Source organism: Passer domesticus, chromosome 21 (assembly GCF_036417665.1).
Source record: "Passer domesticus isolate bPasDom1 chromosome 21, bPasDom1.hap1, whole genome shotgun sequence".
Taxonomy (NCBI): Eukaryota; Metazoa; Chordata; class Aves; order Passeriformes; family Passeridae; genus Passer; species Passer domesticus.
Window position 1 is genome coordinate 7,734,713 of NC_087494.1, and position 11,023 is coordinate 7,745,735.

Consider the following 11,023-nt stretch of genomic DNA (forward strand, 5'->3'; position numbering starts at 1 on the left):
GTAATTAGCTGTTGCTTAACACTCATGGCCAGGAATTGCAGCTGTTTCTCACTTCCTGGCTTCTGAAGGACTCAGCTCTGAAGGACTCTGAAGGACTTGGTCTCTGACATCAGTAGACCAAAACGAGGAATCATATGAAAACAAGCTGCAGAAACACTGATATTAATGAGCAGAAAACTTGAGAATGAGAGGGCTGTGACATACAGCCAGAACGGTAACCAGGAAAAATCAAACTCTCCCATTTTCTTTTGCAGACTTGCTTACACACAACATTAGAATCTTTGCTTCTCTGCTTCCGAGGATGCACTTTGCTCACTTTCACTGATGTGTAGCTTGTTCTGTCATTCAGAACTTCTCTAAAACAGCCTTTGCACATAAAGAATGCTTCTGGCATGACCTTAGCACCATCTGCAAACGAAGCACCTTGGCACCACTGGAAATAGCCAAGCAATTGCTCTCTAGTTGTCAAATATATTCCCAAGAGAATCCACATTGCCCAGGAGAGGATGATTATGATTTTCAGTGACATTTTGGGCCAAGCACTAAACAGCCACTGGAAAGGAAATCTGCTCATCTCTGTCCTTCTCTCTTACCTTTCCAAAACCTTCCCTCAGGTCTGTGTCACTCGTAAGACCAGGATTGGTGTGATGATCCATCTCCTTGGCCTGGCTCAGTGGGAGGCCTGGAAATGAAAGCAAAGGTTTGTGTAAATCTCTGGCAGATGTCAAGCCCCCAAAACCACAATGCTGGGCAACAGGCAAGACAGGTTCCAGATTGCAGAGCCCTCAGAAGACACAGAGACTGTGACTGAGAGCAGCAAGGTACAATGCCTAGAGCCTCTCCCAAGGGATGGGCTACTGGCAGCAGACATGACATTACTCTGCTGGCCAGCAGACTGAAACCTGCTGCATGATGAAGGCCCCAGCCCCTGGATGCTGGAGAGCCTCTGTGTCTGACAGAGAGGGGCAGAGATGGAGATTGCTCTTGACAGCAATTCTTATCTGCTCTTATTCATGCTGATATTAGTAAGCATCTTCTTTTGGTTCCTAAAAGTCCCAGGTTCTAATACCTGGATGCATTTAGATCAACATTTTCTTCTCTTTGTTGGAATATTTTAGAGGACATTCAAAGAAAACTTGGCATTGTAGGAGTGTTACCCAAACATGAACTGTGTTCTTGACACCAGATAATTAATTTTCCCCAAGGGTTTCCTTCTGAACTGTATGAGACTGGGCCAGTTTTGGGCCAGCCTGACTAAAGGCTGGTTTTCTAATTGCAAGAAGAACAATGGAGCTCATTCTGAAATACTCTCCAACAGAGCTGTTGGAGCTAAGAGAACTAATTCTTTACATGGTTTCACAGAGGGTAAATTCATACAGCAGCCAAGCAGTTTGAGAGGAATCCCTGTCCTAAAATGGGATTCCTTCACCCTGTAGAATGCTTCAGTCAGTAATAAAAGTGAGACAGCTAAGGATTAATGTCATAAGTCATTTCTAGGCCAGAATGAGTCCAGAAAAAAAGTCACCTTCCTTACTGAGCAATACTTCCCCCTAGCTGCATTAAGCATTCCAGCTGCACATCAGCAATTAAGGAGTCACTCCAAAAGGGCTGTACCCAGGATTTGCCAGAACTAACCCTGAGCAAAGGGACCAGGTCATCTGACCCCTTTTTCTGCATCAGCAGAATTATTTCTTCAAGTCTTATCTGTCCCATCATGACACAGCCAGAGATGGCAGAGGAACAACAACAGTGTCATTGGGGCTTTCAACTTGAAAGCATTGGCTGAGCCAGATGCACCAGAGACCGCATTTTGTCTGGCACAATTCCACTTGTCAGGGATCAGGCAAGGCAGGGAGGGAGGACAAGGCAGAAGGCATCTCCTCCCCCAGCCTCAGCCTGCAACACTGACACAGGCAGAGAGAGCCAGGGAAGAGATTTGTCATGATGAACCTGCCATAGGTGGCTTTGGGCTTGTGCTGTCACAGGATGACAAACTCAGACCCTGCATAGCATGCATCCATTTGGAAGGCTCCTTCTCCCTGACAGGAAAATTTATAGGGACATTCTGTCAGAGGAGGTTTCTCTATTTCTGCCAATACAAAATCAGGCAATGTCCATTAATGTCCATCACGTCTCAAAGGGTTCAGCTCAGAAAGTGCCCCAAGGAAAGGTTTTCTGCTACAAAAGCAGGAGGAAGAAGTGGGAAAATTTCTCATTTTGTGCTAAATGCCTTGTTTTCCTTACTAATTGTGACATTAGGAAGGCTGCAGGGAGATAAAAGGCATGTGCAGAATGGAGAGGAATATTTCCTTTTCCTGCACTGCATTTCCAGGGCCACAAGGTACCACTCCAGCTCCTGCCACTCAACACTTCAGACTGCAGGAATTTTCACTGCACTGCCAGAGAACATTCCCAGTGACTGGACTCTGAGAGAGTCCACTGAGCCCGTCAAGCAATTGAATGCATTTAAAGAAATTTAAAAAAGAATGAGTTTTAATCAAGCTTTCCAAATGTCACCTCTGAGTCAAGACCACAATGGTCATTTTAGGACAGATATGCCCTGTACCTACCTGCATGTTCAGAGTTCTCCTCCTTGCTTCTGCTGCTGGATCTTGGCCTGCAGAAAATGGAGGACAATGAACATGTGAGGAAGTAGAAAGAGAAAGGAGGGAATGGCTGTACCATGAAAGAAGGAAAACCGCCATAAGATGGGCACTCTGATGAAGGAGGAAATGCAGCACAGAAACACACCAGGATGCAAAAATGATTAATTGTCCTTAAGCTTTCCATTGCGGGAATCACAGAGAGCTGGCCAAGCTCTGTGTGAAACAATAGCCAAGTGCAGCAGAGGACTCATCTTGAGGTGCTTTGAAGCCCTGCCTCCTCTTCCCCACCACCACCTCTGCTCTTGGCACATTGGTGCTGGCTTTGACATTGTGCTGGATCATCACAGATGAGCAAAATGCCTAAATACATGGGACACCTGGCTGTGCAAAATAACCACACTTTGGGATGGGAACACACAGGTGAACAGCACACTGCAGCAGCAGCAGACACCTTGGCTTACCTCATCTCCTGGGACTCCTGGGATTGCAGCTGCGGAGAGCTTTGCAGACATCCCGCAGCACTGCCAAGAGAGGGACTTACTGCCTTGCCTATGGGGGGGATCAGAGGTGGTCCCAATGACCCCTTCATATCCCCTCCACTGGAATACAGCAAGGAAGCTTGCAAAGAGTAGAACACAGTGCTCAGATCAAGCATGCAGCCTTGTCCCCATTCATGCCTCAAGACATTTAGGAATGCATTTAACTGGGACCTGGCAGGAAAAGTCAAGGAAAACTGATGGAGCAGCTTGGCCCAGGATGGGGAATGTTGACCTAGGAAAGGGAAGTGGTGAGGGAGATCCCAGGGCACACATTTTGCACCTCTCCCCTTGCGCTCAGTTTTCTACATTCCCAGCTGGCATTCACATATTTGACATCAAAATGTTCTGAGGTGCCACTGCCTCCACCTGGAGTATAGGGTGTCATGGGAATGGGTTTAGATCACTATTCTCTCCCTGCCCCTAAGGTACCTCACAGCCAGTGCTGATCTCCATTCATGTCCCCACAAAGCTATTCTGCAGGAGGCCAAAACCTGCTCTTCTCAAGCCCCTCATTTCTTCTGCTGCTGCCCTTCCCTCCTACACTTCCCCAGCAGCCTTTGAGCCCAGATGCTGCTGCTGAGCTCGCAGGATGCTCACTGTTCTCCAACCCCAACACATCCACCATCTCAGCCTCACTGGCTTTCAGGATGTTCAGCAGAGCTCCCTGCCCTGCTGCTCTCTGCAAGGTCTCTGCCTGCCCAAGTTCCTCCAGGGCCCCCATGCCATGGCCAGGAATGGGAATGGAGGCAGCAGGGGCAGATGCACACTCTTTGTTTGTATCCCATCATTTTTGGGCCAGCTAAAGAACCAAATCAAGACCTGTTCAGCTTCAGTGAGAGGGACAGTTCCTGTCAGGGAGACACTGGACCTTTCTCAGCAAGGCTGAAATCAAGTATCCAAGCCTTTGATTGGACATTTTGTCTACCAAAACTCCTGTTCATCTGCCTCCTCCTGCACCCCATGGCAAACCCAAAACAACTGCAGCTCCTGGTCCTGCTGCCAAGGCAATTGTGTGCCTGGGCTCTGGGCTGCTCTCCCCATGGCCACCTCCCATCCCTTCCCTCTGGACAAAGCCATGCCACAGCACACAGCTGCCCAGAAGCTGATGAAGTCTAGAAATAGCAGCAGAGACAACTGTGCAGAGGGCATGGCTGTACAAGTCAAAAGCTGAGACAACCTGGAACTGACTTTGCAGGACTGCCTGCTCCAGCAAAGACCTTGTTCCATCCCAACCAGACACAGCTGACAAAAAACACCACCAAGACATAGACATGGCTCACAGATACCCATAGGTTACTAAATCTAGAAGGACAGCTTCTCCAGATTGGACAACTTTAGCTGCTCTGACTGCTTGTTGGTGTTTTCTCAGCCATGAGACAGAGGAGGAACCACAACAGAGCCCAGAAACCATTCAAAGACCTCTCCTGTTATTACACATGCTGAGGATATGAAGTCTGCACTCCACAGCCACTGCAGAGACAGCCTGAAGCACAGTGTCCAGCTGAGCTCTTCTTTGGCTCAGCTGCTTCCCTGAGGTCACACCACAGGAAAAGATCTCCAATCTCTGCCTCCATCACATAAACTGAAAATCTACTGCACAGGACATAGTTTGGTCTCCTTACCTTATAACATTTTTCTTCTGAACTCTGCTCCTGGTGTTTTCTACTGTCATTATCATAGCCAGTGCCACTTTGCTTGTTCTCTTTCTCCATGCTGTACATTTTATTGTTGTTAGAAGCAGGAGAGCTGATCCTGATGGGAGGCAATGGCTTTGAGGGAAGGAGCGAAGAGGGACATGGCCGGAAAGACTTGGAGAAAATGAACCTAGTCACGCCTGCAAAGTGGAGGAATTTTCACTGCACCACCAGAGAACACTCCCAGTGACTGGGCTCTGGGATAGTCCACTGAGCCCATCAAAAAACTGAAATGCATTTAAAGAAATTTTTAAAAGAATGGGTTTTAATAAAGTGTTCCAAATGTCACCTCTGAGTCAAGACCACAATGGTCATTTTAGGACAGACATGCCCTGTACCTACCTGCATGTTCAGAGTTCTCCTCCTTGCTTCTGCTGCTGGATCTTGGCCTGCAGAAAATGGAGGACAATGAACACGTGAGGAGGTAGAAAGAGAAAGGAGGGAATGCCTGTACCATGAAAGGATGTAAACATTCTTAGCGTGGGCACTCTGATGAATGAGGAAATGCAGCACAGAAACACACCAGGATGCAAAGCTGATTAATTTTCCTTAAGCTTTCCATTGCGGGAGTCACAGAGAGCTGGCCAAGCTCTCTGTGAAACAATAGCCAAGTCCAGCAGAAGACTCATCTTGAGGTGCTTTGAAGCCCTGCCTCCTCTTCCTCACCACCATCAGTCATTCCTCAACTTGCATCCTAACTCCCCAATTCTGCTGTCTCTCCTTTTGGAGCCAAGTGGCTCCTACAGCCACACTGAAGCAGCAAGAGCTGCTCAGCTGAGACATGAGACTGTATGGAGGGCAGCTACTTTTGTACAGGTGCCAAAGCTTGACTTTGCCTGCTCGTGCCTAAACCTGGTGACAGTCTCATGCTACATGTGGTCAGAGCACTGCTGTCTCCCGAGAATGCTATGACACCTCCTGGCTCTTTCAAGAACAGAAAGGCTTTTTCCAACTCAGCTGCTAGGGGAGGATATTCAGATTGCACTTTAAAAGCCCTCCCAAAGATTTCCAATTCAAATGATACTTCTGTGTCTCCTTCTTTATTGTTATCACTCGGATAAGCTTGACAGCTACCTTTTCTCTCACATATCCAAGCCAATATCTTTCCATCAGGTACGGTCCTATAACTCTTGTCTACCACCTTGCCCTCTTTGATCTTAAGCCCAGATCAAAATATTAAACATTGATCAGATTATACATCTATACCCCAAAACTTCTCTGGCATCTCATTTCACAGTGGAGGCCCAGGCACAGAGAAATTATTCCTGATGTTTACAGAAGCAGCACCTGAATTTGCAGACCCCTCTCCAGTAGCCAGTATTGGCCCATACATAATCTCATGGGTGCAGAAGTTAACAGTCAAGAATGACAGCATTCAAATATCTGCAGGACCCAGACCCATGCAATTCACTTCCCAAAAAAGAGCACAACCATTACAAAGGGAATCAATAGCCAAGTCCAGCAGAGGACCCATCTTGAGGTGCTTTGAAGCCCTGCCTCCTCTTCCCCACCACCACCTCTGCTCTTGGCACATTGGTGCTGGCTTTGACATTGTGCTGGGTCATCATAGATGGGCAAAATGGGGAATACACAGAGGTTTGCCTAAATACATGGGACATCTGGCTGTGCAAAATAACCACACTTTGGGATGGGAACACAGAGATGAACAGCACACTGCAGCAGCAGCAGACACCTTGGCTTACCTCATCTCCTGGGACTCCTGGGATTCCAGCAGTGGAGAGCTTTGCAGAGAGTCCGCAGCACTGCCAAGAGAGGGACTTACTGCCTTGCCTATGGGGGGGATCAGAGGTGGTCCCAATGACCCCTTCTTCATATCCCCTCCACTGGAATACAGCAAGAAAGCCTGCAAAGAGTAGAACACAGTGCTCAGATCAAGCATGCAGCCTTGTCCCCATTCATGCCTCAAGACATTTAGATGTGCATTTAACTGTGTCCTGGCAGGAAAAGTCAAGGCAAACTGATGGAGCAGCTTGGCCCAGGATGGGGAATGGAAAGGGAGATGATGAGGGAGAGACCATGGCACACATTTGCCACCTCTCTCCTTGTGCTCACTCTTCTCGAAGAGTGGCTACATTCCCAGCTGGTATTCACATATTTGACATCAAGGTGTTCTGAGGTGTCACTGCCTCCACGGGCATTTTGGATGTCATGGGAGAGGCTTTATAACTCCCTGCCTCTAAGGTACCTCACAGCCAGTGCTGATCTCCAGTCATGTCCCCACAAAGCCATTCTGCAGGAGGCCAAAACCTGCTCTTCCCAAGTCCCTCATTTCTTCTGCTGCTGCCCTTCCCTCCTACACTTCCCCAGCAGCCTTTGAGACCAGATGCTGCTGCTGAGCTCTCAGGATGCTCGCTGCTCTCCAGCCCCCACACATCCACCATCTCAGCCTCACTGGCTTTTAGGATGTTCAGCAGAGCTCCCTGCCCTGCTGCTCTCTGCAAGGTCTCTGCCTGCCCAAGTTCCTCCAGGGCCCCCATGCCATGGCTAGGAATGGGAATGGAGGCAGCAGGGGCAGATGCACACTCTTTGTTTGTATCCCATCATTTCTGGGCCAGCTAAAGAACCAAATCAGGACCTGTTCAGCTTCAGTGAAAGGAACAGTTCCAGCCAGGGAAAAGGTCTGAGAGCTCTGCTGACAGCACAGAAACTGGAAATTGACCACACTGCACTTAGCTTGGTCTCCTTACCTTATGTCCTTGTCCCTCTGAACTCAGCTCCTCTTCTTTTCTCCTGCCCTCAGCATAGCCAATGCCATCTTTCCCATTCTCCTGCTCTCCGCTGCATATCAGGCTTGGCTTGGTAGAACGAGAGCTCTTCTGGATGGGAGGCAATGGCTTGGAGGGAAGGAGCATAGAGGGACTTGCCAGGAAAAACCTCTTGGCAAGAGGGTAGCCAGACAGGCCTGCAAAGTGGAGACACAAAATATAAGTGAAACCAAAATGCAAACCCAAAGCATCTGAAGCTCCATATCTCATGGGATACATTCCCTGCAAACTTCTAAACAGCTGCACAGGGAAACATTCCCTTGCTGGCCGACACTGGAGGCAGGACAAGGGAAAACCCTGACCCACTTCCACAGAGCCACCACAGGAACACCCTGGCCTCTGGGCTGCCCTGGGACAGCAGGGAGCCCAGAGCCCTGTGCTCTCCAGCAATGGCTCAGCTGCACATGCACCCTCCTGCTCCTCTCCCTGCCCCACAGCTGAGCAGCCCTCCAGCTCCACAGGCACTGGCAGCAGCACAGCTCATTGCAGGGCCACATGCAGGGCACAGCTGTTCCCTGGCAATGTGCACAGGCTCTCTGGGCTGCCACAAGACCCTCCCTCCCAACAGAGATTGGCCCAGCTCCTCCTCACCTCTGTGTGAGGCTGAGCCATGCTCATAAGGGAAGAAGTGAGTTAGGTCAATTCCCACCTTTATCATTAACACATCTAATGGGTGTGGCACTCAAGGGGAAGAATTTTTAATTGTAGAGAAAATTTATTTGGGTTCATTTTTCATGGAACTAGCCTGCATTTAATTCCTATGAACAGTATGGAGCTGGCAAGTCTGAAGGGAAAAGGCGAAGGTTCCAATGATAAGAGGAGAAAATATTCCTTCTTCAGTCTGGCCTGTGAATCCACAGGAAAAACCCACACAGCTGTTACTGCTATTTCTGTAAACCACCAAGTCCTGTCAGCAACAGGCAGGCCTTATTGGTGTTTCTGTAGCACTGTAATACCATCCTCAGGGTTGGACCTGACCAGCAAGCAGAGGAAGAATGGGAAATTTATCTGTAGTGAGACCTGACATGGATGGCAAGGAAAGCAACAGGACTTGCGTCTCATGACCATGTCCAGTCTGTGCTCAGCTGTGGCCACAGTCCCTGTCCTGGATGACAGTATGAGTGATTTGGCTGCTGTCAAAAAGGAGAAAGCAGAGTAAACTAATGACAGAATGTTGTGATGCCATGGGCGTCCTTGCAGGATGATCTGTATCTGTCAGCCACCTACTCTGACCCAGAGCCAGCACTGACCAGCATGGAGCAGTTTTTCCTGAAATATGGTGGGATTGTTTTTCCATTTGGCTTCAGCCTTTCAGCTCCTTCCTATGCTCACCTTTTCCTTCAGAGGTTTTTCCTTTTCCAGTAAACTCCATCTTTGAACCCGTGCTTCTGCCTGGCAGAAGGATCTGGGTTTGAATTTGGGAGCACTCTCAGTGTAGCCAGCGACAGGAGCTTGGTGCCCAGCCTCAGAACAAGGCCGGGTGACTCCGATCGCCAGTGCTCGGCACAGAGAGGCAGAGCCAGACGCGTCTGCTGCCGCTGCGGCTGTGCCAGCCACAACCTTCACAGCCTTCACAGCCCCAGCGTGGGGCTGCCCCTTTGTGACACAACAGCCCATGGGGCTGCCCCTTTGTGATGCAATAGCCCGTGGTTCTCTCATTTCCATGGCTGCAAAACCCCACCCCAACTCCATCCCTTTCCCTTCCCTTCCCAAGGGCAGCCAGCCTTAAGCCCAGCCTGGCCACGCCTGAGGGTTTCACACTGTCTAGGAAGTAAACCCTCTCCAAAGCTACTTTTCAAGTCCTTTATTTCTGGAATTCCCACTCAGTTCTGGGTTGCAGCTGGTTGGTGTGGGAATTGGTTAATTTCTCTTCACATCAAACAAAGTGCTGGGACACAAACAATGGCACCATGCTGTGGAAGTTAAAGCAGCTCTGCACTCCCCAGTAGATGAGCCCACAATTCAGCTGGCCGATAGCTTTAGGGAACAAATTGACCATCCAAACATTCCACTTTTGCTCTGCTTCATTGTTCCAGTGGTTTATTTCCTGCTTTCTTGATTGCAGAGAAACCCAAACCCAACATAAACATCATCTTCCTCAAAACATTTCTGACCCTGGCAGCTCCTGACAATTCAAAATTTTCTTCATAGAAATAGCACTTGGCAGGTCATTCTAAAATACTCTCCAACAGAGCAGATAAAACTAATCATCCTTGATTTGGCAGAACTAAGCCTAACCCACGGGACACGTGGGTCTGATCCCTTCTTCAGCGTCTGCAAAATTATTCTTCAAGTCTCATCTCTCTTATCTATTCAAAGATCTCTGCATTAGATGCCCCCAGTGTTCAGTGGGCTGACATGATCAGTGTATCTGTAGGGTGTAATTGGCCATGCAAAACTCTCCATTGTTGTGCAAGGGGTTTATTCCTGCTTTCTTTCCTGCAGACACACCCAAATCCAACATTACAACACCTGCCTCAAAACAATTCTCATTTGGACTGTCCCTGAAAATTCAAACCTATACTCAGAGTGTTTCCCTGTCCCCAGGGACAGGCTCCAAGGCTGGGCTCTCTCCTGCATGGAATGAAGAAGAGCTGCTGCCCTTGCCAGTGGCTCCGGGGTCTGGTGATTAGGGCTTTGAATGCAGCTTTTGTACACACACTGCCTCTCTGGGCCAAGCAGCATTCCTGGACATTGGCACCACCTCTGCAGGCCAACATCCTCCAGGCACAGCTGCAGGAACGAGATTGCAGCAAGTGCTGGCTGAAGGAGTCTCCAGGCTGCAGCAGCCCTTCACCTGCAGCAGAATCATCTTGTGCTGCCGTGGGAGAAAGCAAAGGGGGTGACGGGCTCTTTGCAGATGAGGGTCTCCTCCATGTGCTGCTGCTCGCTGGGCTGATACAGCTACTGGTGCCCTCCCCTGCAGATGTACCAGGAGCCTGTCTGGAAAAATAACACTGCCAGTGCCAGTGCCAGCCACCCATCCCTGCCATGGCCCTGCCCGCAGGGCGTCCTGCCTACCAAACTGCTCCAGTCAGGTGATGTTAGACACCATCAAAATACATTCAAACTATGCATTTTACACATTCTTTCCAAATCGTGGCCATGCAGTCCACATGCTGGAGGCAGACTGCTCTTGGCAGAATGGGGGAAGCCCCAGCAGCTGCTCTCCCCATGGCTGGATGGCCATGGCAGCAGAGCCAAGTCTCTCACCGTGCCCACTGCTGTTGGGACCCAGTGCTTTGGACATGTTCTCACTGAACTCAGGCTTCTGCTACAGTAGTATTGTGCCTTCACACATTTGATAACTAAGAGTTGGAATGGTAAGGACTCGTTACAAGAGCTACCAAATAAAAGGGGAGGGAGGGGGTGAGTGAGTTAGAATAGTTTGCTCCTTT

The 11,023-nt window shown here is 49.2% G+C and overlaps 1 protein-coding gene and 1 long non-coding RNA gene across 2 annotated transcripts; both read right to left on the minus strand.

The window, feature by feature from the left end:
- Window positions 1-610: 610 nt before the first annotated feature.
- Window positions 611-3,126, minus strand: LOC135284923 (uncharacterized). The gene is made up of 3 exons (XR_010350004.1): window positions 3,068-3,126; window positions 2,571-2,617; window positions 611-682 (listed from the first exon to the last, which is right to left on the minus strand). It is a non-coding gene; the product is annotated as an uncharacterized LOC135284923 (long non-coding RNA).
- A 17-nt stretch (window positions 3,127-3,143) lies between these two features.
- On the minus strand, window positions 3,144-9,131 carry LOC135284532 (uncharacterized). The gene is made up of 6 exons (XM_064396086.1): window positions 8,958-9,131; window positions 7,548-7,762; window positions 6,543-6,703; window positions 5,182-5,228; window positions 4,768-4,979; window positions 3,144-3,155 (listed from the first exon to the last, which is right to left on the minus strand). The coding sequence occupies exons 1-6, from the start codon at window positions 8,995-8,997 to the stop codon at window positions 3,144-3,146; spliced, it is 687 nt and encodes a 228-aa protein (XP_064252156.1). The 5' UTR covers window positions 8,998-9,131.
- Window positions 9,132-11,023: the final 1,892 nt, after the last annotated feature.

What these genes read in the sequence shown, in the direction of transcription:
- LOC135284532 (XM_064396086.1), bottom strand. Translation starts at nt 8,997, where the DNA reads ATGGAGTTTACTGGAAAAGGAAAAACCTCTGAAGGAAAAG. An exon ending in CAGGAGTCCCAGGAGATGAG is followed by an intron (nt 5,229 to 6,542) that starts GTAAGCCAAGGT and finishes CATTTTCTGCAG; the next exon opens with GCCAAGATCCAGCAGCAGAA. An exon ending in GGAGAACTCTGAACATGCAG is followed by an intron (nt 4,980 to 5,181) that starts GTAGGTACAGGG and finishes TCCACTTTGCAG; the next exon opens with GCGTGACTAGGTTCATTTTC.